The sequence below is a fragment of the Pistacia vera genome, unplaced genomic scaffold (genome assembly GCF_008641045.1).
Source record: "Pistacia vera cultivar Batoury unplaced genomic scaffold, PisVer_v2 Contig871, whole genome shotgun sequence".
In the NCBI taxonomy this organism is placed as follows: Eukaryota; Viridiplantae; Streptophyta; class Magnoliopsida; order Sapindales; family Anacardiaceae; genus Pistacia; species Pistacia vera.
Window position 1 is genome coordinate 314,681 of NW_022196747.1, and position 27,565 is coordinate 342,245.

The following is a 27,565-nucleotide window of genomic DNA, read 5'->3' on the forward strand; positions in this document are numbered from 1 at the left end:
TTCAATGTAAACATAACCAAATCACAAGTGAGTTAAAATTGGCATGTCAGGCCAGCCATATGTATTAATATTATATTTACTAATTCTTGAATTTGGACCATTATTTAAATTACCTCTAACTAAATCTATCATTATCATTTAACTTAAACATTTGCCTTTTTTTCAATATCTTCTAATTCATTAATTATTCATCACAAATACATTTATTTAAACAAAAATAAATTATATTACCTATCATTTTCCCCTTCATCAATAGTAGCCTAGCAGAGGATAGTTCGCAATATGTTTTTTCAATGCTGTATTCTGAACTAGGTGGTTTGGTAGTGTCTTCAATTTGGGGCAGTTAAAAATCCGCAGAATAACCAGAGATGGCATGATTGTAATATCATCTTCTTCTTCTCCCTTTCTTGTAATCTCATAATCCCACTCTTCTCATTCATCCATATAAGCAAAAGCAAGAGTTTTCAATCTGGGGAAGAAAATAAATGATGAAGATGTGCCATCACTTTCTATTCCCAAAAATTCATTACTCACTCTTTTCAAACTCCTCATAAACCATATCTCTAAAGATTTAAGGGATGGCAATTTTCCCAAGGGAGGCAAATGCTTGCAGTTTATGCATTGAGAGAGTACTAAACTCTTGAGGTTGGTCAAGGACATCATCCAGTTGGGCAAAATAGTGTTACCTCTGTAATACTGTATCTGTAATTTCTCCAAATTTAAAGGTGGTTGTAAGATTTCAAGAAGTGCTTCATCATCCTCATTCGTCCTCTCTCCTTCATCTTCTTCTGCTTCATCATCCTCATTTGTCCTCTCTCCTTCATCTTCTTCTGCTTCATCATCCTCATCAGTCCTCTCTCCTTCGTCTTCTTTTGATTCATCATCCTCATTCATCCTCTCTCCTTCGTCTTTTCTGAAATCCAGAGTCAAATGAAGGAGGTTTTTCTTATTCTTGAGCTCTAATCTTCTAGCCCCATCCACATTTGATACATTTCCTAACTTTTCTATACGCAAATCTCCATATAGGTTAAGGCATTTCAAACCTTCAAGGCTGCATGCTTCATCATCATTACCAACAATGAATGTGCTTAAGGTTCGAAGATTAGTCCATCTTTGAATTCCTTTTGGCATGTATCTTAGATAATAGATCGAACCATTTTCTAGATGACTTAAATTTATTAATTTTCCAATCCCTTGAGGTAATTCTTGCAAACCTTTACATTCACGAACATCTAAAATTTGCAAATTATGTAGTCCACATAATTCTTCAGGACGTTTTCTCATTTGTTGATTGCCTAAATGAAGATATCTCAAATGTATCAATTTTCCTATCCCCTTCGGAAAATCTCGTCCAATAAAGGAAATAGTTAATGCCCTTAAACATGTCAATTCAACAAATAATTTTGTGAACATATTAGAAGGCAATGTAATGAACAAGGGAGCTTCATTATCAAGTATGAAACTACGTAGCCTTTTGAGACTACAAATAGATAAAGGAAATGGAGTCATTTCATCACCACGACCTGTTACCATCAAATGACAAACTTGCTCATGATAAGAAGAGTTTATCATTGGCTCTTTAAGGCCGTTAACTTCTATGTGGAGACATTCATTCTTAGTCAAGAATTGAGTAAAGTCATGTACTAAATCGTGCATCTTACATCCAACGATATTATTGTGATCGTCTTTTACAAAATCTTGGAACAACGAGCGTGATGCTAAGTAGTCAAAGTACTCTTGACCAACTACCTCCATTACATCATTTCCTTCTTGTTTGAGATAACCATTAGCCATCTATAATTTAATCAAATAATCTCTTCTTATGTTATGATCCTTCGGAGAGATGGCACAATATGTGAAACATCGTTTTATCTTGAAAGGCAAATCATTATAACTCAATTGTAGAGGACTGAAAATATCTTTTTCAAACACTTCAAGTTTCCACACTATCTAAGATATTTTGCCACTCTTCTCTAGTTCGTCTAAAGCGCAAAAGACTACCAATAGTCTTTGCAATAAGAGGCAAACCTTTGCACTTGTTTAAAATTTTATTGTCGATCCCTTCTAGATTTTCACACTCCTCTTGAGACCTACCAAAAAATGCAAATCGCCTAAACAACAACCAACTTCTTCATCGGGCAATTCTTTGACAGCAATAATGCTAATTGATGTCGTCACACCTGCCATTGATTCCATCATACCTACCACTGATTCCTTACGTGTAGTAACCAGAATTTTACATCCACGGAGACCATTCTTTAAACAATGATGTAATGGTTCCCATTTTTTGTAGTCGTCTGACCATACATCATCCAAGATAAGCAAAAATTTCTTTCCAGCAATAGATATACTAATACGCTGAAAAAGCAATTCCAATTCACCTAAATTTGGAGTAGAACCTTCTAGACACTCGATGATTGCTTTGGCTATCCTGTTCTCATCAAAAGGTTTGACACACACACCCACATTACTTTATCAAAGTTGTTTATCACCTCATTATCTTTAGAAGCAAATTGAGCAAGAGTTGTCTTACCGATTCCCCCCATCCCTATAATAGAGATGATATGGGGGTGTTGGTCACTACTCTCAAACAACATGCGTAGTAAAGTATTTTTTTCCTCAATTCGACCACATATATCTGACATATCAACCAATGAGGTACTTTGTCCTCGTTCGGACTTCCCAACACTTCTACCCACTTTAAAATCATACATATCTTTTTGTTTCGCAATGACATCTAACTTTTCATTGCCTTCCTTTATCTTGACAGCAATGTAATGGCGAAAATCAGCTTGTTGGTATGAAGAGGAAGAGGGAAAGGAGAAAAATACCTTCTTAGAAGGAACCCCCTCAATTTGTTGTTTCAACATAGCATAATTCCACTCATCCAACACCTTTTCAATGTCATAAGACGTGTCCTTGAGCCGATCTAACCAAAGTCTGACGTTTCTCTCCTTCACTTGTCTCTCCTCTGCATCAAGGAGCACAGATTCAATAGCTTCAAGATTGCTCCTAAGCTTTTTAACTTCTTCGTCAACACCAACGATTAGCCTCGCCTCCTGTTGTATCCCTTCGCGAAGGAATGAAGTCAGATAGTCCCAGATACAGGAAAAAATAGCTTTAGCCATAATCAGATAAGGTAAATATTTGTAAGAAAAGCGAGCAAGAGATATATTTGTGAAGATTTTGACATTCTTTGAATTCTTATACCACATAGATGAAGCTAGAAACCAACAAATGTTACATGGTTGAAAAGGGCCCACCCGCCTTTGATTGATGCCCATAATTCAATAAAAATATGCTAACTTTAATGGCAAATCCCTTCAAAATAGCAGAGTCAACAATGGTGTGCCTTGTAGGCCAACACCTTTGAATCATCTTTTGCTTTGTTCGTGTATGCCTGTATGGTTGTGTCGTATTAATACACTTTTATGTACAAAGCAGAAGTTGCAATTGATGCTTGGAATCCGGTAAAAGTAATGAATTAGTAATGCTTTGCTTTGTTGGCGTCCACTTAATATAGCGTCAACTTTTGTTTTCCTTATTATTGCTAAAGAATTAAATCTCTATTTTTAGTCTAAATTATGTACATCTTTCTCCACGGGACTTTTCATCATTTTAGATTTAAAATACCATTGATGGGATGCATGTGAAATGCAAGTTTGGTTAAATATCCAAAAAGGCCAGCAAGTTCTAAATATTGCAGAATCATCAACAACTTGGTTTTAAGAATCATCAACAGCATCGATATTTTTGTTTATGAGTTTTGTTAAGCCCTACTTTCAGATGAGTGGAAATTGGGATTTTTGGCTCGTTTGATCTGGGAGATGTCTTGTAAGTTTGTATCTCTTTAGCAAAACATGTTTAAAGAATAATACAAAAAGATTGGTAAATTTTCACTTAGGGATTCACTCTGTTGTATTAACTATTACATTGTCAGCTATTAAAGTCAGTATTTATTAACAGAGTTTGAAGGCTAATAATTAACTACTAGACACTAGTATATATATATAAAGCAAATGTTGCAATAAATCCTCAAGTAAATGTATAAAAATACATCTATTATTCAAATTAACAACAAATTTACATTTCTATAAAAGCCAGTTCCCTGTAACTTCATCTTACAACTCATCAAAAAGTTGTTTTACATTGATGTTGATAATATATAACCAAACCTATTGAAAAAAATAGTATTACATCAATAAGTTGTTTTACATCTCTGAATGGCGTTTGAAGGGTACTTTTGACTACCTTTCAAACGCCATTCTTCCTCTCTTTCATAACCCCGAAAAACTGATGAAACTTGAACTAAATATATAAAATTACAAGCCTTAGTATAAAGAAAAAAGTACTTAAAAATTATCAGAGAATTGATGTAAGAAAAGTGGGGGTTATGACCTTCTAGGAGTAAGGACATAAGTTATCTGCAGGCCTGTCAACTTTTTCCAGCATCACACAAAGTTCTGCAGAGGGAACTGATGTCTGGTTTCATTAATCCTAGAGACACAAAGTTCTTAAACTTTTGAACATGACAAAGAACCTTAACCATCAAAATTTTTGGCATCTTGAACTTGCCTCACTGCATCAGAATTAACATAGCAAATCAAGTGTTATTAGAGAGAATATGGCTTTTCAATATCCTACTAGGTAGAAAGACAGCAAAAACAAACCGCAAACGAGTTTACAAAAGTAAGAAATTGACTTTTCTATTTTCTGAAATTAGCTTTTTAAAATGTGTCGATGAATGTGTGTTTTGATGTATCTTTCTAGATTTACAATACAACCTCATAACATTTCAAACTTTCCCAAGTTTGGTTTCCGAAGATGCTCTGTTTCATGTTATAACTACTCTTGTAATATGCTTTCCATTTAAACATCAAAGAAAGAACAAATGAAGAAAGAATAAAGATTAGTGTAAAAGCTCCCTGACAAATAGAGGGATCTGACGGTGAGAGAAAGCAAATGTCAGATATTTAGGCCCGTACTTTGGCATCAATTTTTTTTTTTTGCCAAACATGTTTTCAATAAATGAATTTGAAAAATAAAAAGAACATTAAGTTAATACTGATATCATTCTCTTAAAACACCATTTTGAAAAGAAAAAAAATGCCCTGGTTGAATCTCCAAAAAGGTTCAACAATGTTCATTCTAGACCTGGACAAGGGACGGTCCCAAGGAGGCCCGGGGCAGGTCCTTTTGGGACTGGTCCCATTTGGGACCAGTCGCTCATGGGCCTAAGACCATGAGCAATTTTAGGACTAGGGACCGGTCCTATGGGCCCAAGACTGGTCCTATGGGCCTGCAAAATTTCTTGTTCCCCCCTTATCTTTTTTTATATTTTAGGGGCAAAATGAAAATTTGTAGGAGGTTTTAGTAATTTTTAGGGGTAGATTAGTAAGTTTCTAAAAGTTTAATTAATTTTAAAAGATAATAAATAAATAAATAAATAGTTAATTTTAATATAAATGTAATATTCACATATTCACGCTTCACAAATAAACAATTAAATAATTTTTTTAATTAAATTATTCATCTTCATCGTCAACAATATTTAAATCATTAAAATTTGTATTCCTAAAGAGCTCGAGTAGTTCGGGATCTTCAGGGTGTTTTTGTAATCTTCTTTCTGCATGAGTCCAATCCCGTAAACATGTTATCACTTCAATTATCTCATTAGTTAAAGAACATCTTCTGTCTTTAACAATCCAGCCACTCGTTGAAAATGCTGACTCGGATGCAATTGTAGAAACTGACATAGATAAAATGTCATGTGTCATTTAGGCTACAATGTGGAATCGACTTTCATGTTGGTTCCACCATTGAAGAATATCCAGCTCACGTTTCTCCTTCATCGTCATGTAGGACAGGTCCACTTGTAGGTAGTGCTTCAGCTCATTTGGTCCTTGTATGTATAAGCTGGAGCTGCTACTTCCGCCATGTTCCATATACGTCCACTTGCTCGATCCTTGACGAAGGTCTGCATCAGGGTCCTAATCGTCGCTCCTGAACGTTCCACTTCCACTTCCACTTCCATTGTACATATTCTGATATAAAGAAAAAAAGCTTTCCAATTTTTGCTTAAAGTCAGTCAAATAAGACGTATAATCATGTCCTAAATGTTGGCCTAACTCGGTAGTTATACAGTTAACTACGTGTAATTTAAACCTAGTATCTAAAACAAGGCCTAATCCATATAAGAATGGAATATTTAACCAATATTTCTCGTATTTTTCTTCCATCTTTGAAACAATTTCCCTTAAAACGTCATTATATCTATATTAGGCAAAAGTTTTAGCAATTTGAAGTAAAATATCTAACACTATATTAGTAGTCAGATAATAAATACCACTTAATGTATTAGTAGAATCATAAAAAAATTTAAGAAATGAATAAAAAAGTTCACAAACCGCCCAATCATCATAGCTGACAATTTCCTTTAGATAGTTCTTCCAATTGACAAAATCTGTAATTTGTTTTGCTGTTAGCAAAGCTTTTTCCAACATCAAGTAGGTGGAGTTCCAACGGATAGGCATGTCCGTACATAACTTCAAAAGTCGAACCGGTGGGTCCGCTTGCCTACAATATTTAACGTACTCTTGCCATCTTTTATTGCTACTGCCGACGATAAATTCGATAGCCACGCGCACCCTCTCCATCTTCGAATATATAGCATCTAAACCTGCTTTAACAATCAAATTGATGATGTGGCACGCACATCTCTGGCGAAAAAATTTGCCTTCACCACGCGGATCCAATCTCTTTTTAAATAAAGAGATTGTCGCGGTGTTAGTAGCTTCATTATTAAGCGTTAGCGCTACAACTCTATCAGCTAATAGATATTCTTGTAAAACTTCAAGAATTGTAAAATAAATAGTGTCAACACTATGTTTTTCATATAATGGTTTAAAACCCATTATTTTTTGTTGTAAACCCCAATTATAATCTAAGAAATGCATTGTGACAGTTAAAAAATCGGTTTTTAATCTACAAGCCCGTATGTCTAATGTAAGTGCAATAGATATATTCCTACAATTTTGAAATTCGTTTTTAAGTTTATTATTTATTTTGTTATAAAGTTTTAGTATATCTCGTCTACTTGTACTTCTACTAACAGGGATATATGCTGGACAAAATGCAGTTTTAATCATGTGAATAAAATAAGGATTTTCAGATAAACAAATGGGAGAATCCGTAGCAACTATGAATCTTGCTATTTCCTCTCGTGCAACATGTGCATTATGTTGTCATGTTGAGAGAGTTGAAGATTGTGGATTAAAATTAAGTTGAGTTTGAATTTGCCTACCTAATCCGATTGAAGATGTACTGGGCAACTGCATTATTTGGAGGTGTTTCTTCTCCGAGTGTTGTCGCATCGTCGAAGTCCCCTTCTCAGCGCCAATAATGATTTCACAGAAATTACATACCCCACACGATTCTTCCCCCTCCCCATTTGTCTTTGGTCGTTTTTATTTGGTGAAGTGTCGCCATACATCGGACACGACCCTCTTTAACAGTCAGGGGGGTTGGACTATGCCCGTGCCCGTTGACTCGCAGCTAGCATGTGTTTGGCTACACCTTGTCCCGACCGAATGTAGTTGTGGAATTGCAGTTACTGCCTCTAGAGGAAAGGGTGAAAATGGATTGAACCCTTCCATTTCTTCAGTGGATGGAACGTAAATCTCATTTGGGGATGATCCTTCGAATACATCATTTCAGGAATCCATTATGAATTTATGATAAAATAATAAATAATTAAAATAAAAAAATTAAATAATAATATGAATAAGAGATGATATTGAAAAATAGAAAAAATTGAATAATATAAATAAATAAATTATATGAATAAATTGTAAATATAAATATAAATTGAATAAGAATTTGATAGGATATTTGGAGTAGAGAGTAGAGAGATTGAGTGGTATGGAAAAAATAAGAGATTTGAGGGATATTTATAGTGCAGTTGGGGGGAAGGGGGGGAAATGAGAGAGATTGACCATTGGCTGCCAGCCAATGGTTATTAAACAAAATTTTTTTATTTTATTTTTTAAATTTTATAAAATATCCTTTTAATCCCTACAATTTATGTTTATTTAAAATTTATAGGGGGTTTTATGTAATTATATAAGGGACTAAAAGAAAAAAATTAAAAGGGTTGGGGCTCAAGCCTACTACCGATTGCAAGCCTGGGCCTTAGAGGATGGCTTAGTGGGGGGACCGGGCCCTCCTCCTTAGGCCTGGTCCGGTTTTGGGACCAGGCCTACTAGGACCGAGTTTTTGGACCCGGTCCCAAATGCCCAGCTCTAGCTAGCCCTTTCCTATCTGCCACTTGCTTCAAGAAAATGCCCAATTACCTATGCATATACCAACACCTTTTGAGAATGAACTAGAGTTGGGCATTTGGGACCGGGTCTAAAAACCGAGCCTAAAAACTCGATCCTAGCATGCCTAGTCCTAAAACCAGACCAAGCCTAAGGAGGAGGGCCCGCCCCTCCACTGGGCCCTCCTCTAAGGCCGGGGCCTGGGCCCAAACCCTTTTAGTTTTTTTTTTTTAATCCATTATATAATTACTAAAACCCCCTATAAATTTTAAAATAGCATAAATTGTAAGGGTTAAAAGGAAATTTTACAAAATTTAAAATAAAAAAATTTTGTTTAATAACCGTTGGCTACACTTTAAATATCCCCCAAATCTCTCATTTTTTTCCACACCACTCAATCTCTTATTCTCTCAATCTCTCTACTCTTTACTCCAAATCTTCAATCAAATTCTCAATCAATTTATATTTATATTTATATTTATAATTTATTTATTTATATTATTCAATTTTTTCTATTTTTCAATATCATCTCTTATTCATATTATTATTTAATTTTTTTCATTTTCATTTTTTATTATTTTATCATAAATTCATAATCGATTCCCGATGCATTCAGAGGATCATCCCCAAATGAGATTTACGTTTCATCCACTGAAGAAATGGAAGGGTTCAATCCATTTTCACCATTTCCTCCAGAGGCAGCAGCTGTAATTCCACAACCACATTCGGTTGGGACAAGGTGTAGCCAAACACATGCGAGCTGCGAGTCAACAGGCACGGGCATAGCCCAACCCCCCCGACCGTCAAAGAGGGTTGTGTCCGATGTATGGCGACACTTCACCAAATCAAAACGACCAAAGACAAATGGGGAGGGGGAAGAATCGTGTGGGGTATGTAATTTCTGTGAAACCATTATTGGTGCTGAGAAGGGGACTTCGATGATCAACGACACTCGGAGAAGAAACACCCCCAAATAATGCGGCTGCCTAGTACATCTTCACCCGAATCAGGTAGGCAAATTCAAATTCAACTTAATTTTAATCCGCAATCCTCAACTCTCTCAACATGGCAACATAATGCACACATATTGCACGAGAGGAAATAGCAAGATTCACAGTTGCTACAGACTCTCCCATTTGTTTATCAGAAAATCCTTATTTTATTCACATGATTAAAACTGCATTTTGTCCACCGTATACCCCTATTAGTAGAAGTACCCTTGTTAGTAGAAGTACAAGTAGAAGAGATATACTAAAAATTTATACCCCTGTTAGTAGAAGTACCCCTGCATTTTGCCCACTATATACCCCTGTTAATAAAAGTACAAGTAGAAGAGATATACTAAAACTTTATAACAAAGTAAATAATAAACTTAAAAATGAATTTCAAAATTGTAGGAATATATCTATTGCACTTACATCAGACATATGAGCTTGGAGATTAAAAACCGATTTTTTAACTGTCACAATACATTTCTTAGATCATAATTGGGGTTTACAACAAAAATTGATGGGTTTAAACCATTATATGAAAAACATAGTGTTAACACTATTTATTTTACAATTCTTGAAGTTTTGCAAGAATATCTATTAACTAACAGAGTTATAGCGCTAACGCTTGATAATGCAGCTGCTAACACCGCAACAATCTCTTTATTTGAAAAGAGATTGGATTCGAGTGGTGAAGGCAATTTTTTTCACTAGAGATGTGCTTGCCACATCATCAATTTGATTGTTAAAGCAAGTTTAGATGCTATACATTCGAAGATGGAGAGGGTGCGTGCGACTATCGGATTTATCATAAATAGTAGCAATAAATGATGGCAAAAGTACGTCAAATATTGTAGGCAAGAGGACCCACCGGTTCGACCTTTAAAGTTATGTAAGGACATGCCTATCCGTTGGAACTCCACCTACTTGATGTTGAAAAAAGCTTTGCCAACCGCAAAACAAATTACAGATTTCATCAACCGGAAGAATTATCCAGAGGAAGTTGTCAGCTATGATGATTGGGCGGTTTGTGAATTTTTTTATTCATTTCTTAAAATTTTTTATGATTCTACTAATACATTAAGTGGTATTTATTATCCGACTACTAATTTAGTTTAGACATTTTACTTCAAATTGCTAAAACTTTTGCTAAATATAGATATAATGACGTTTTAAGGGAAATTGTTTCAAAGATGGAAGAAAAATACGAGAAATATTGGTTAGATATTCCATTCTTTTATGGATTAAGCCTTGTTGTAGATCCTAGGTTTAAATTACGCATAGTTAACTGTATAATTACTGAGTTAGGCCAGCATTTAAGACATGATTATACGTCTTATTTGACTGACTTTAAGCAAAAAATGGAAAGCCTTTTTTTCTTTATATCAGAATAGGTACAATGGAAGTGAAAGTGGAACGTTCAGGAGAGACAATCAAGACTCTGATGCAGACCTCCGTCAAGGATTGAGCAAATAGACGTATATGGAACATGGCGGAAGTAGCAGCTCCAGCTCGTATATACATGGACCAAATGAGCTGAATCGCTACCTTCAAGTGGACTTATTCTACATGACAATGAAGGAGAAACGTGAGATGAATATTTTTCAGTGGTGGAACCAACATGAAAGTCGATTCCCCATTGTAGCCCAAATGGCACGTGACATTTTATCTGTGCCGGTTTCTACAATTGCATCCGAGTAAACATATTCAACGAGTGGTCGGATTGTTGAAGACAAAAGATGTTCTTCAATCAATGAGATGATTGAAGCGATAATGAGTTTACGAGATTGGACTCGTGCAAAAGAAAGACTACAACAGCACCCTAAAGATCCCGAACTACTCAAACTCTTTAGGAATACATATTTTAATGATTTAAATATTGTTGACGATGAAGATGAATAATTTAATAAAAAAAATTATTTAATTGTTTATTTGTGAAGCGTGAATGTGTAAATATTATATTTACGTTAAAATTAATTATTAATTTATTTATTATTTTATTATTTTTTAAAATTAATTAAACTTTTAAAAACTTACTAATCTACCCCTGAAAATCACTAAAACCCCCCACATAATTTCATTTTGTCCCTAAAATATAAAAAAAAAAAGATAAGGGAGAAAAAAAATTTTTGCATGCCCATAGGACCGGTCCGGGTCCTAATATGCTCATGGACCGGTCCCAGACCCATAAGTGATTGGTCCCATTTCAAAATGACTAGTCCCAAACGGGCCCAGGCCTAGGCTTGTTTGGGACCGGTCCTTGACCAGGTCTAAGGCTAGCTCACCCAGCAAGTGTGAAAACCAAAAGATGCAGCACTTGTTTCATTAGGCAAATTTTGTTTTTTATTTACTATTGCCACAATGAAGTTTAGCAAAGCTGTTGGAAAAGGGTGTTGCGACAGCGAAATGCTGCCTAAAACAGGCTTTTTTCTTGTCGTTGATATTGGTCCTTGATTGGTCTACTGATCTGTGACAGAAATTGTAAATTCTCAGCATATGGAGCCAACTAGTAAATCACTTCTGCATATCAAAGTAGATAACAGAACCAGAAACACTAAGCTATGATATGCTTTCCACTTAAGCATCAAGAATAAACATTAGTGAGAACGCGTAACCAACCATTGGTTCAGTTCTTTCTACTATCCTCCTAACGCCATACGTCCTTCCATAACCCAAAAATTTGATGAAATTTGAAGCTATGGATAGAAAATTACATGCCTCGGTATAATGAAAGAAAGATTTAAACATTATTTGAAAAGGCGATCTACTCCTTTGGTACTGAAATCATGTATTACTATTTATCAATAATTAGTACTCATTTGTCTGTTTCTGCTGAGTTATTTTGCCTCTATAATTAATATTATTTGTGTTTACTAAGCTGTAATCTATTTGGATTAATGTGCATATCATTTCCTGGTAAGTAATTTGACTTCTTTTTCCCTCAAAAATGACTCTATGTGCAGAAAGTGAAAAAAAACCAGTAACAGGACTTGTGGAGCTTAAAACAAAACCAATTTGAGGAAGTCTCTGACAGTTGCACGTAAATGTCAAAACTCTTTAAAGATTTTCTGATATTCGTAACTTTTCCAAAAAGTTACTTAAATGTCAAAACCAGTTTTATGAGTGGAAAAAATTAACGTAGCATGAGATTTTTGGAAAACTTGGATTATATACTTTTAAGAAAAACTTTAGTAGTACCTCCAAAAAAGTCAAGCTATAATGCATGCATGAGGATATTGCACTTCAAAAGTATGCGGAGCAGGATATATTGCAGCACAGAATTTCTCAACCATGCAAATTTATATGTCAATAAAACAACAGAAAGAAATAGAAATTTCAAATATATGCTTTAGTTGTTTTATAGCTAGAGAGTAGAGAAGTTACCTGCACCAACATCCAAAGAAGTAACTTTTGACTCATGCCCTGACAAGGTTTTTACAAGCTTAAAGTCTTGGCCAGTCCAAACCTGGAAACACATAAAACAAAAAAATTTTAGTGTCTTGAACTTGCCTCACTGCATCAGAATTAACCTATCAAATCAATTGTTATTACAGAGAAAATGGCTTTTCAATATCCTACTAGGTAGAGAGACAACAAAAACAAACCTCAAACGATTTTACGAAAGTAAGAAATTGACTTTTCTATTTTCTGAAATTAGTTTTTTAAAATGTGTTGATGAATGTGTGTTTTGATATATGTTTCTAGATTTAGATTACGACCTCGTAACATTTCAAACTTTCCCAAGTTTGGTTTCCGAAGATGCTCTGTTTCATGTTATAACTACTCCTGTAATATGCTTTCCACTTAAACATCAAAGAATGATGATGTAATATGGAAAGAAGATTATTGCTGCTGGAATTATGTGTCCTGGAATCAAGTAATTGACATGATATCCAGGAGTGACTTTAGGAAATCCTTTATTGAAAATATTCTGTAATTATACCATTTGATTACATTCCTTATATTACTTTTACTTATTTTGTATAAATTCACACAGTATTGTAAAGACAAACATACAAGAAATACATTTCTTCTTCTCTTTTCTGGCATTCTTCAGCAACTATGGTTACTCCTTTTGCCCCTCCTTGCTCATCCTCTGACATGGTATCAAAGCATCCTGTTTAATCTTGCTTCCGCTCAGCAACCCTCTCTAGCCAACATTTCCAGCATTAGTCAATCAAGGCCTTTGGATTGAGCATCTTTTTTCTCAACAAATCCTCCTTTGCTAGATTTCCAGAACCTGCAGACAATGCACTTGGGTTAGTATGTATCTTTTACCAAAATCACAAAAATTCTCAGTATTATCATTTTTTTAAAACCAAACAACTTCCCTTATGGATCCAAACACCAACCTGCAAATCACAACTCCACCACCCTCAAACCAGTCAACTAAAAACCAAAACCAAAACCAAGATTCTGGATCGAGTCAAAGTTCTGCCCAAAGCCACAACCAATGGGTTCATGGGTCAAACAACCAACCTAACATTCCAAATCATCCAGAATCATCCCAATCGACCAAAACCTCGCTATCCTCTCTACTCCCCGACATCCGACGGCGCTGAGTTGGTGCTTGTCAAGCAACCACTCACCGGATCAGAAAACTATGCCACTTGGGCCCGTGACTTCCGCTGATCGTTGATCACAAAAAAATAAGGAAGGGTTCATCGATGGAACCCTTCCTCTGCCAGTTGAACCGCATCTCCTCAAGCACTGGAAACATACATGAGATGTACGGGTAGCTTGATTTGGCTAAGATATTCACCTTACGACAATCTCGAGCCGAAATCAAACAACATAACTTGCCGGTGACGTCCTATTTCAACCGCTTATCAGCAGTTTGGAATGAATTGGATATTGTAGCTGAGCCTCTTGAAGCGCCTGCAATGGTGATTCAACAAGTCAAACGGGTAAAAGATCAGGATCGATTGATCAATTTTTTAATGGGTTTAAATGACAGCTTTTTACCTTTCAAAACACAGATGCTTGCCACCACATCGACGCTGACACCGCACTTTCTAGTTGGCTATACAAGATAAGAGCCAACACATGAGCTCCCACGATGGCTCTCAAACTGGCGACATTGCTGCTTTCACCTTGACACAGAGACCATATAGTGAAGGAGAGAAGAGTAATGGCGGCGATTGAGAAAAAATGGGTCATGAAGGGCAGGTGAATGATAAGATTGTTTTATATGGGGCAAAAATCAATTGCTCAAATTCTTTCTCCCAATCCAATGGTCTAAATAATGTCAAGCCCAATTCCTTTACTAATTCACATGGACAAAATTACTCCACCTCAAATGAGCCATCTTTGTTTAGTTCCAATGGGCCATCTTTATTTAATTCAAATGGGCCACCTCAAGCAAGTGGGTCAAATGGGTCAGGAAACAATAAGTCTAGAAGAAATGCACGTAATTGTGATTACAGCAAATGGAGAAATCACACTCATGACACTTGTTGGAAGCTGCATGGACCCTCCTTTAATCAGAAATCTGGGTCCACTGTCAACCAAACAGACACCACAGGCAATTCGTTACCCACTTTCAGTCCTGAACAATATCAACAAATAATTCAGATGATCTATCAACAAATAATTCAGATGATCAATCAACTTCCCCAAGCTAATACGACATCTTATGTAGGTACATCTTGTTGTTTCAATTTAAATAAAGATGATATCTGGATAATTGATTCAGGGGCAAGTGACCACATCATTTGTCACTCCAAGTATTTTACCTATACACCCACAAAATCATACACATTTGTTCATATGCCCAATGGCACCATGGTTCCCGCTACCCTAGTAGGGACTGTTCAACTTACCAAAACCTTAGTCCTTCATAATGTTTTATTTGTCCCAGACTTTAGATTTAACCTTATCTCTGTTTCCAAAATCTGTCAAGATAACAATTGATGTTTAAAATTTGTTCCTAACATATGTGAGTTTTAGGACCCTTTAATTGGGAAATTGATGGGCTCGGGTAAGGTTCATAACGATCTTTACTATTGGATCACTGATTCTGTGGAAAAGTCTCAAAATATTTTGTCTTGTATTACTAAAAATAAATTATCTGATTGTAATACAAATTTCAATAAAAATTCCTTGATTTTGCACCAAAGATTGGGTCATAGTGCTTCTATTCCACAACCTCACTGTCCGATTTGTCCCTTTGCTAAACAATCCCGAACTGTTTTCCTACACAGCACATCAAACACTACTCATCTTTTTTCCCTTATTCACATAGATATTTGGGGGCCCTATCACACTCCTAACCATGATGTTTGATGTGCTGACTAGAGCCCTCAAACACCAAGCCAACATACCAGTCTCCTTTTGGGGCGAATGTGTGGTCACAACCACTTACATGATCAATCGGATGCCTACTAGAATTCTTAATGGTAAGACTCCCTATGAACTTCTTTTTGGGAAACTCCCAGACACTAGTCATCTCCGAGTGTTTGGTTGTTTATGCTATGCTACTAATCTTGGGGCTCGTGACAAGTTTGCTCCTCGAGCCACTCGTATTTTTATGGGCTACCTTATGCATCAAAAAGGTTACCGTTTATATGATCAGACAGAAAACAAATTCTTGATTTCCAGAGATGTGATTTTTCATGAAGATTCCTTCCCATTTATGGATACTCATAATCAACCCAACATTACTTCCCAACAGGCATCTTTTTTCCTGGAAGATCAACCATCTCCTTTCGGCACATATTTTATGATACCGATTTGGGTAATTCTCCAAATGCTCCTAACTCTACTGTTGCTCCCATAGATCCTTACACAGAGTCTTCGCCATTAGTCGACTCCTCACCTGCTATCTTAGAAAGTTCTCCTAATCATTCAGAACCGGCCCCTCGTCGGTCCACAAGGTCCACCCGACCACCAATTTGGACAGCCAATTATGTCTACCCCACTGTTCAGAATACTTCAGGTACCTTTTACGATACTATCAATTATGTGAGCTATGATAGACTGTCTTCTACCTACATGACTTGTATCAGTCAGATCTCTCCAAATCAAGAACCATCTTGCTATTCCGATGTTGTTTCTCATGCACAGTGGCGACAAGCCATGGCCAATGACCTTCATGCTCTGGCACAAAATCATACTTGGAACATTGTACCTCAGCCCTCTCATCGGAAACCAATTGGTTGCAAATGGGTATATAAGATCAAACATCGAGCTGATGGATCCATTGAACGCTACAAAGCTTGTCGAGTTGCCAAAGGCTCCACTCAACGGGAAGGGTTTGATTACCAAGAAACGTTTTCTCCCGTTTCTAAACATGTCACTGCTCGAGCTTTTTTGTCTGTTGCTACTATTCATGATTGGTCTCTCCACCAAATGGATGTTCACAATGCCTTTCTCCATAGCGACCTTCATGAAGAAATTTATATGGACCTTCCTCCGAGCCTTCGCCGCCAAGGGGAGAATAATGTATGTCGGCTGTGAAAGTCTCTCTATGGTCTGAAACAAGCATCTCGTCAATGGAATGCTAAAATCACAGAGGCACTTACAAACATAGGATTTGTTCAATCCAGAAATGACTATGCTCTCTTCACATGACACAAAGGTACTTCATTCATTGCTTTAAGCATTTATGTGGATGATATCCTTATCACAGGGAATGATGCACCTGCCATTCAAGCTTTAAAAAAACACCTCAACAAACACTTCTGTAAAAAAAGATCTAGGAGAACCCAAATATTTTCTGGGAATCAAGATTGCAAGGTCCCCCGCCGGTATATCCCTCAGTCAGAGAAAATATGTTCTTGAGCTAGTGTCAGATTTTGGATTATCTGCATGCAAGCCAAGTGTGATTCCCATAGAACAAAACATCAAACTCACAACCCAGCAATATGATAAAGAAATGTCATCCTCTGAAGATGATCCTCCATTAAAGGATCCCACCATCTATCAAAGACTCATGGGAAGGCTAATAAATCTCACCATGACACGACCAGACATAAGTTATGCCGTCCACATCTTAAGCCAATTCATGCATGGCCCAAAGGAATCCCATATGGAGGCAACAACTAAGGTACTCAAATATCTAAAAGGTTGTCCAGGTTTAGGACTTCTTCTACCAAGAAACGGAAACTTAGACATAACAGCCTTCTACGACTTAGATTGGGGTACATGTCCAATGACAAGGAAATCACTCATTGGTTACTGCATAAAGCTTGGGGGATCCTTGATTTCCTAGAAGATAAAGAGGCAGTCGATAGTTTCACTATCTTCAGCAGAAGCTGAATATAGAGCTATGGCGAAAACTACATGTGAAATTGTCTGGATTCTTGGGTTACTAAAGGATTTGGAGATACAAACAAGTAAACCCGTCATCTTACATTGTGACAACAAGGCTGCCAATGACATAGCCGCAAATCCTGTTTTCCACGAGAGGACAAAGCATATTTAAATTGATTGCCATTTTATTCGAGACAAAATTCAAGAAGGGTTAATCAAGACAAAGCATATCCGAACCTCAGAGCAACCAGCAGACATTTTCACAAAGCCACTATGTAGTTGACAACATTCATATTTACTTCACAAGCTTGGAGTTTTTGATATCTACAAACCACTAACTTGAGGGTGAGTGATGTAATATGGAAAGAAGATTATTGCTGCTGGAATTATGTGTCCTAGAATCAAGTAATTGACATGATATCCAGGAGTGACTTTAGGAAATCCTTTATTGAAAATATTCTGTAATTACACCATTTGATTACATTCCTTGTATTGCTTTTACTTTTTTTTTTTTTTTTTGGTATAAATTCACACAATACTATAAACACAAACATACAAGAAATACATTTCTTCTTCTCTTTTCTGGCATTCTTAAGCAACTACGATTGCTCCTTTTGGCCCTTCTTGCTCATCCTCTGACAAATGAACAAATGAAGAAAAAATAAAGATTAATGTCAAAGCTCCTTGACAAATAGAGGGATCTAATGGTAAGAGAAAGTGCTTCCGTATCTATGTCCCACAGTCTCCATGTCTTATCAAAGCTGGTTGTGCCAAGTATTTTCCTGATGGATATAAAGAAATCTATGCAAGACGATCCAGATGGCCTTCGAAAGTATTCAGGAGAGATCCATCGGAGTTCCACAACCTTGCAGTCTGATCAGCAGAAGCAATAGACAAATGATTTTGCACAGGAGACAATGCAACATCAATCAAACGTTCAGTGTGGCCCTTCAAGGCAGAAACCTTGTCCACTTTTGGCATGCTCCATATCTTAGCAACCCTACTTAAGGCACTGAGGGTAAAAAAAAAAACAAGGGAGGAATTCTATTTATTCTCATTAGCATTACAGGAGAATCTTTTAATCATGTAGGACATGCAAAGCCATAGTTCATTTCCACCCTACTAAACGAATTTAACAAATTGAGCAAGGCAAAAGTGTAAGTCAAAATTCTCAAGTGAACTTCCCATGAATGATGTGAACATATTTATACTCCACTCCACAAAAATGGGAAGGATCAAAATGACCTAATTTGAAGGACCTATCATGTGCAATGTTTCAAATACAGATTACAAATAGTTTTTCCTAACAAGAAGCACATGCCATTAATTCATTCTTTAGAGGGAGGTGGGGAAATTTTTAAGGTTTTATAGTTGGCTGTGACCTGACATTCTATTTGAAGAAAAAAAATGTTTGGTCTTTGATAATTTAATCCATTAACAAGCCATTGCAAGAAAAAATGGCATCCAAATCATAAAAACTAAAGCTCTCTTGGTGCTTGTATGTTTTTGTTGAGAAAGAGGAAATGATGGATACCATTTAGCAAGCAGATTCCCATCATGTGAGAAGGAGCAACAAGAGAGTGGTCTATCATCCCAAACTCATTGCAATCAAGGAACAAACTCTCTACAACAAATCCTCAAGTAGATGTAAAAAAATGCATCTATCATTCAAATAAACAACAAATTTACATTTCTCTAAAAGCCAGTTCCCTGTAACTTGATCTCACAACTCATCAATAAGTTCACAACTCATCAATAAGTTGCTTTACATTGATGTTGATATATTACCAAACCTATTTAAAATAATAGTGAATGATGTTGGGTTGGTGGCCTGCACCTTACATCAACTTTTATCAACTATGTTATAGTATTTGATTATTGATATGTACATCGTTATAAAGGGTGACAATTACATAAATACAATCAACGCAACAAGTAGTATTAAATAAAATCATTTTGCATAATGTTACTGTTATGCAACGGAAACATAAACTCTAACGCTAGCTATTGAATATAATAATAACAAGTAGTAAAGCATAAATAAATAGCCAAAATTTAAATGCAAAAATAAAGAATACCAGGAATTAACGAGGTTCGGTATTGAAACCTACGTCCTCGGGCGCTGCAAAAGAAAACTCCACTATCTCCAAAACATTACAAACTTTTGGGCAATACAACAAATACCCAAAACAAAAGGGAGATACAACAAAACTTACAAACTAAANACTACGTTATAGTATTGGATTAGCATATTCCTTCATCATCTATGGTTCAATGATAGATAAAGGACTAACATAACTTCAAAACCCTAATAAATTCATACATATGTTTACTTCGGTTCTTCTACATATGTTCTTTGTGTTTAAAGTAGTAATTAGATGACAATGATTAATAGTTTATTGGTATTATCTGATATTAAACAACAAAAATTTCAGTTAATTTTTGTTTTTATTAAAAATTATAAAATTTCATTATATACTGGTTACTAGCAAAATTTGGATGTTGCTTATGAGAATTCTTATACATAAGCTATATACTGTTAAACCTTGATAAATTAATATTTTTGGGACCATAAAAATTTATTAATTAACTGATATATTATTTAATTATATAAATTAATAATTTATTGAGGCATTTTTTTATTTTCTTTTGCAAAACATTAAACCTAATGCATATACATATTAGAGTCATATTTTACAAAGGCCTAACATCAATTTCTTTTGCAATACAAAAACACTACACCAGAGTTTCTTAATACACTAAGAAAAGTTAGAGATGAAGTCCAAGAAGATATTAATTTCAAGACGAAACAAGTAACATTAGAGTCATGTTCATAATTTACCACATCGGTCCTAATTCAGGGTCAACCAAAAATATTATTTAATCAAGGTTATTAATTTATTTAATATTAAATTAATTTATATTCAACTACTGCAAGGTTGAAAGTAAATTAATTTATTAAAGAAAACTGGCTTTTATTTACATTCAAGTATTCAACAACCCAACTCATTTTGCAGTTTCCAGCTTTAAAGGGGAGAAAATTCAACTCTCAGACCAACTCTAGATGGTCCTCAAGACTATTTCTTCATTGCAAAGGCAAAACGACAATTGTAACATTTTCAAAGCTTCATCCCCAGACCAACTCTAGATGGTCCTCTCTTGCAGTTTATGACTAAACAGTCCTTGCACCAAAACTGCGAATGTCACTAGTGGCAACTCCATTCAATTTCACCTGCAATGGAGTTTCATCATCTCCTCCTTCACTAAGAGTTGCCATCAGTTTACCCCATTGGGTTCTAGTCCCAACAGTGGCGACCATCATCTTGCATGAGCCATCTTGAAATTTAGTTCCAGATAGCATAAAAGGATTTTCCTCATTCACCATTGCTGGTTCACTCTCCCCAGCTAAACTTGATTCGTTAATCGAGACAGATAATCCTGAAGCAAAAAGTCCATCCGCAGCGATTTGATCTCCAATCCTCAGATGTACAATATCACCAGGAAGTAAATCATAGATAGACAATTTCTGTCTGAATCCATTTCTTGTTGCCTGAATTATTATATTCTTTTTCTCCTTGTCCAGATCCCTGCATTGTAGAGATTGTCGGTAAGCACTTGTTGCTGTAACAAATACAACCAACCGTACAAGAAGAAGTATGATGGCCTTGGAATTGTTGCTTGCAAGTATGTTATTGGTTGTATTTGTTACAGCAACAAGTGATTACCGCCAATCCCTATAGTTCAGGGATCTAGACAAGAAGAAAAAGAAGATAATTATAATTCAGGCAACAAGAAATGGATTCGGACAGAAATTGTACCTATCTATGATTTACTTCCTAGTGATCTATTGTACTTGAAAACCAGAACAGCATTCCCCAACTTGAATGCCAAATCCGTTTAAAATAGCAGATTCAGGATACGGCAGCGCTTTTGAATCATCTTTTGCTTTGTTTATGTACGGTTGTGTCAAAGTCTTTTATATATAAAGCAAAAGTTGTAAATGTAGAATTTCATTCATCTATGGGACCGAACAAAAGAGAAGTAATAGATGGTGTGAACTGTGAATCAGCTGCATGCTGAGGTGACTCAAGGCAGCTGTAGAGCTAATATAAAATTAAGGTCAGTCATACTTAATTATGAGCACAACTGGTGCTTCAAATCCGGTCAAAGTAATTAATCAGTAATGCTTTGCTTTGTTTTCTGCACTTAATTAAGCCTCAACTTTTGTTTTCTTTATTGTTAAAATCTCTATTATTAGTCTAAATTACGTAGACTAATAATATAGATTTTCATTTAAGGATTTACTTAGTTAATAGGATTTACTCTGTTGTATTAACTGTCAAACTGTCAGCTATCAAAGTCAGTATTAAAGAACACAGTTTGAAACTCCTAATTTTTTACTGATGAATTTCCCTAAATTCAAAATTCATTAGCAAAAAATTTGGAGTTGCCACGTAGGGGTTATGAAAGAGAGTTTGTGACATTGGTTTGTGAGTCAATCTTTATTGTATATATAAGCAATTATTGTAACAAATCCTCAAGCATACGTATAAAAATGCATCTATCATTGAAATAAATAACAAATTTACATTTCTCTAAAAGCTAGTTCCTTGTAACTAATGTTCTGAAACCTGAACCAGGCAATGACCCAATCAACCGACCAAGTCTCAATTCGAACGATTGAACCAGTCAAACCAATCGTCGAACTGATGATGTCATCATACTGAAGTCAACATGACCAAAAAATCCCAATTACTTTAAAAATTCAGTAAAAAACTTCAATAACAATCCCAAAATCAAAGTTTACAACTGATTGATTACAAATTCATAAAGAAATAGATCATTTTTTAATCAAAGGCATACAATCATCAATCAACCAAACCAAAATAGTAGATGCAACAGGTGTCTAATTTGAACCCCAATTAGCAGTAACTTTCTTGATTTGAACCCCAATTAGCCGTAACTTTCTTGATTTGAACCCCAATTCTCATTGCATCAACTCCCATTATCCATCTCAATCTACATCTAACTTATCGCCCTCAAATTCATGTACACTAGCATGATAAGGACTTGCATATTTACGAAACTCTTCTTTTTCTTTATTCTTTACCCCAAATTCTTTTAGTGCTTCTTGCATATAGAATCTACCATCATAAGAAACCTTTAAGCACTTTCCAACATCCCCTTTTACTCCTGTTAGATGTGATTTCATTCGAAAAATACCTCCACCTCTAGTTGCCTTGCCACATTAAAAACATGTTAATATATTGTTTCTATTTTTATCACCCTCACAACATGTGTCCATGCTACATCACTCCTTCCTCGAGAAGATTGTGAGAAAGCACGTGCAAATGTAGAGTTTTGCCCAGACGCAAATGAAGACATTCTCTTCCCTAACAACCAACAAACGATTAGTTTTAGATAAAAAAAAAAACTATCATTTTAATTTAATAATTCTATCTTAAAAAAAAAATTGTTTGGTGAATTAGAATTCCAGTATTTTAGACGAACCTGAAAAGCAATTCTAGTATCTATACCGTTTTGTTATTCTCTCCATATTAAATTAAAGGACTTGGACTAACAAACCCAATTAGGCAAAACCCAATTAAGATCCAAGCTGTGTAATATCTATGCTCTCAAACAATTTGCTTTCAACTTAATTAACTCCTAAATCACCAATCACTAGCAAATTGTCACCACCCAAACTAACTTTTATCCAGATTACCAGTCATAGCTCCCAACAAGAAAACTATTAGAGATAAACACAAGAGAGCATAAAAAATCATATTCCAAAGGCAAGTAGCATGACGCTGTCTAAAATAGTTTAAGAACTACAACTAGCTCATTAGCTAATAACACATTCACAAAACCTTCTCCATAGGCAATAAAGCTTTTCATCTTACGAAGGAAGCTATGAGATAGCTCGGCAAATTGACAAATTGACAAACAATGTACACCATGAATATGAGCATAAGATAAAAAGTGTAATGAATATCTACCACAACTACAAATGAATACCAACTTTGAAGAATGAGGAATTTCTTCACAATAACAGATCTACTAATACGTTGAAGAAGTGATTCCAATTCACTTAAATTTGAAAAACCTTTTAGAGCCTCAATGATTGCTTTAGCATTACGGGAGAATCTTTTAATCATGTAGAACATACAAAGCCAGAGTGCATTACCACCCTACTAAACCTGATTAACAAATTGAATAAGGCAGAACTGTAAGTCAAAACTCTTAGGTGAACTTCCCATGAACGATGTGAATTTTTATACTCAGCTCCACAGAAATGGAAAGGATCAAGATGAATAAAGCAGAAGTACTGTAAGTCATATGACATATGTGGTCATTAATCAATTTATTGTTAAGTTAATTTAGGGATTGCAATAACTGCCAATCGGAACTCGAAAAATCTCAATTTCATTTGGTTGAAGTGCAATTGTTCAACATTTCTATAAACAAGCAGTTATTAATATATATATATAATACTATACTTACAACTCAATTTCATAAACTTTTTCTCACAATCTCTAGTTGGTAGCTCCTAGTTTTTTACTGATGAATTTTCCAAAATTCAAAATTCACCAACAAAAACCTTGAAGTTGTCACGTAGGGGTTACAAAAGAAAGTTTGTGTGATTGAGTTATGAGCCAATCTCAATTTTATATGTAAGCAACTATTATAAAAAATCCTCAAGTATATGTATAAAAATGCATCTATCATTAAAATAAACAATAAATTAACATTTCTCTAAAAGCCATTTCCCCGTAACCAATGTTGTGAAACCTGAACCGGGCAATGACCTGGTCAACTGACTGGGTCTTGGTTCAGACGATTGAATCGGTCCGACCAATGGGTTGAATTGATGATGTCATCATGCTGATGTCAACATGACCAAAAAATCCCAATAACCTTCAAAACTAATTAAAAAACTTCAATAACAATCCCAAAATCAAAGTTTACAATTGATCGATTACAAATTCAATATCAAATTCATAAAGAAATAGATCATTTTTTTAATCAAAGGCATATAATCATCAATCAACCAAGCCAAAACAGGAGATGTAAAAGTGTCTGATTTGGACCCCAATCAGCTGTAACTTTCTGATTTGAACCCTAATTCTCATTGCATCAACTCCCATTACGCAAGAGGGCATACAAAATCATATTTCAAAGGCAAGTAGCATGATACTGTCTAAAATAGTTTTAAGAATTACGACTAACACATTAGCCAATAACACTTTCATAGAACCTTCCCCATAGGGAATAAAGCTTTTCATCTTACGAAGGAAGCAACCAGACAACTCGGCAAATCAATTTGTTATTTATTCTAAGCTCCATAGAAATGGAAAGGATCAAGATGAATAAGGCAGAAGTGTAAGACATACGATGTATTAGGGATAAGTCACTGTCCAAAGTCTAATAATCACTTCCAATATAAAGCTCTCTAAATTTTCCGCATTGATAATTCTCAAAATAATTGATATTGGACTTGAAAAAAATTGTTAGTAAATTTTATTTTATGTTACATAGTGCACCAAAAAAGAGTTATTCTTGGCCATGTTATGTTAATTATTATGATAATATATATATGAACAAAGTCTGGAACCCTGAATCTTGGTAATAAAGTTGAAAGCCTAAAGATTAAGCAACACAAAAGGAAAATAGATGAACGGTAATTATACCAATTTACACAATTGAACAGGAGGAAGGTGGAGATATGGGGCTGCTGTTGCGACTGAAGGAGGGGCTAGCAGGCGACGGAATGTCGGTTGCAGAAGAGGAGGTTGTTCTGTGGTAGATGGGCTTTTTTGGCCTCGTACTATTTTTTTCTTTGTTTTGTGAATTTTTCCTATTGAATTTGTGGTGGTGTAAGATGATGATCAATGGTGACGTTTGGTAGTTGGAAATAAATCTATCTCTAGGCACAACTCACAAGGGGTGTTTTGTTTAGTGTTGATTTTTCAGATAAAATTATTAGAAAGTTTAGGGGTGATTTAGAAATTAACTCATAAGCTTATACCTACTTCCGAGAATCTTTGATTTTTTTTCCCATAAAAATTATCTAATTATACTTTATATATATAATATTAGAATGAATTAAATTAAAATAGATACATTAATTGTTTATGCTCAGCATTTTATGTATGGATATTTTGTGATATCTTCAATAGATCTTAACGTTTGTGAATAGTTCATTCCATTGTAATCTTTTAAAGTAAATATATTGTTTTAGTTTCTTTTGAAAAAAGAAATACAAATACCATCAAGAACTTAATAAAACTCGGACGGATGGTTTTATGTCTATTACTAGTTCTTTCTCCAGAGTTGAGACCAAGCATTCAAGTAGATGAAAGTAAATTATTGAACTTAGATATATAATGAACAACAGAAAGAGTTATCTATCGGAACAATACTCCTACCAATCTATTAATAAGTTGATCAACACCAAAAGACTTATTAGTAATGTATTTGAATAAACCAATACAAAAAGTTATGGCTATAGATCATGAAATTTGGGAACAACCAACGAGAGATCGATGAGCATACTATGATTGTTTCAAAAGGGTCATAGTTCAACTCACATGGAATGGTATTATATCTCACCAGCATCCTAATTTTCCAGGATTCAAAATTCAATTTAATAGTGAAAGATTTCTTTGTATTTATATATAATTTGAATATAAGTCACATTACTTGTTGATTATTTTTTTTAAATAATCATACCAAAAAATGGTAAATACAACTTCTAAGCATACAGATAATTATAAATCATGATAGCAAAACAGGCAGAAAGTTTTCTTCGAAAGTTCAATATCTACATCAATATTAATGGTAGCTTTGGTCTATTTGAAAGAAAAAAAAAATTCAAAATAAAATAAATGTGTGGGATCCCAGCATTTTTGAGCCTACGACACCTACTAAAAATCAAAACAGAAGTAAGAAGTAAGAAAGCCAAAATCAAAATCAAGCCACATAGAAGAAAGGAATTAGGGATTGAGAGAACGTAAAATAGACTCACTTCGAATGATTCCAATATTTCAGTGGAGTTTTATAGAAGGGAAGAATTGATAAAATGGATTAGTGAATTCCTTTGATAGTAGAGGTATATCATGGTTTCAAAATCTTGAAAAATCAAAACCAATGTATTAATATTACTTTGTGAGCATATATAAATAGAGAGTAATGCTACACCCTTGCCAACCTCTTCTCATAACCTCAACGTGACAGCTCGCAATTGATCAACTATAATTTACCAAGTGAGACTCATTGCGAACTGTCACATTGAGATTGTGAAAAGAAGTTATGGGTATAACATTTTTCATAAATATAAACGTCTTGTAATCCATTTATAGAAGAACAATAAGCTAAACGGACTCAACTTCGATTGGGCCAAAATCGTTATAGAGCTAGCCGGAAAAAATAACAAGTTAAAATCTGTCCAACCCATTCCACACGATATCTTTTAATTATCTTACATAAGTTATTTTCTTTGTAGAGATTATCTTTCAAAAATTATTCACATAGAAAAACAATAAGGTAAATTGTGAAAATCCTATATAATTGTAGAGCGAAAGAGCGTATTTCTTAGCAGATGCTCCGAAAAAATATTGAATGATGATATTGGAGGAGTGGGTTGGATATGCATCATGTAATCAAAGAAGTCAAGTGCTTGGTTCAGAGTGAACTTACCTGATTTACTGTTTTCTTTCAGGGATTTGTCAGGTGGGGGCTCTTCGATTGTAAGTTAGGGATCGAAGTTGAGGGATCTTTTGACTGAGTGATTAAAATATTATCTTTTGTGTGACTGCGTCATTTATGAATAAAAGTCTGGAGTTTGGATATATAACATGTGCAGATTTGTAACAAGTCCGGGCAAACCCCAGTTGATAAATTGGTGAAAGGAAGGGTAAATCAGGCTACTTCCCCTCAATCAAGGAGTGTTTGATTAAATGATTCATGTACATGCCACTCCTTGTATCATTATTCAATAGTTTA

General features: G+C 35.0%; 1 protein-coding gene across 1 annotated transcript; it reads right to left on the reverse strand.

Moving 5' to 3' along the window:
* Positions 1-432: 432 nt before the first annotated feature.
* On the reverse strand, positions 433-1,794 carry LOC116119069 (disease resistance protein RGA2-like). The gene has a single exon (XM_031405023.1). The coding sequence runs from the start codon at positions 1,792-1,794 to the stop codon at positions 433-435; it is 1,362 nt and encodes a 453-aa protein (XP_031260883.1).
* Between the last annotated feature and the right edge of the window lie 25,771 nt (positions 1,795-27,565).

Bases quoted from the DNA above. Each gene is read 5' to 3' on its own strand.
- LOC116119069 (XM_031405023.1), bottom strand. From the start codon at position 1,794: ATGGCTAATGGTTATCTCAAACAAGAAGGAAATGATGTAATGGAGGTA.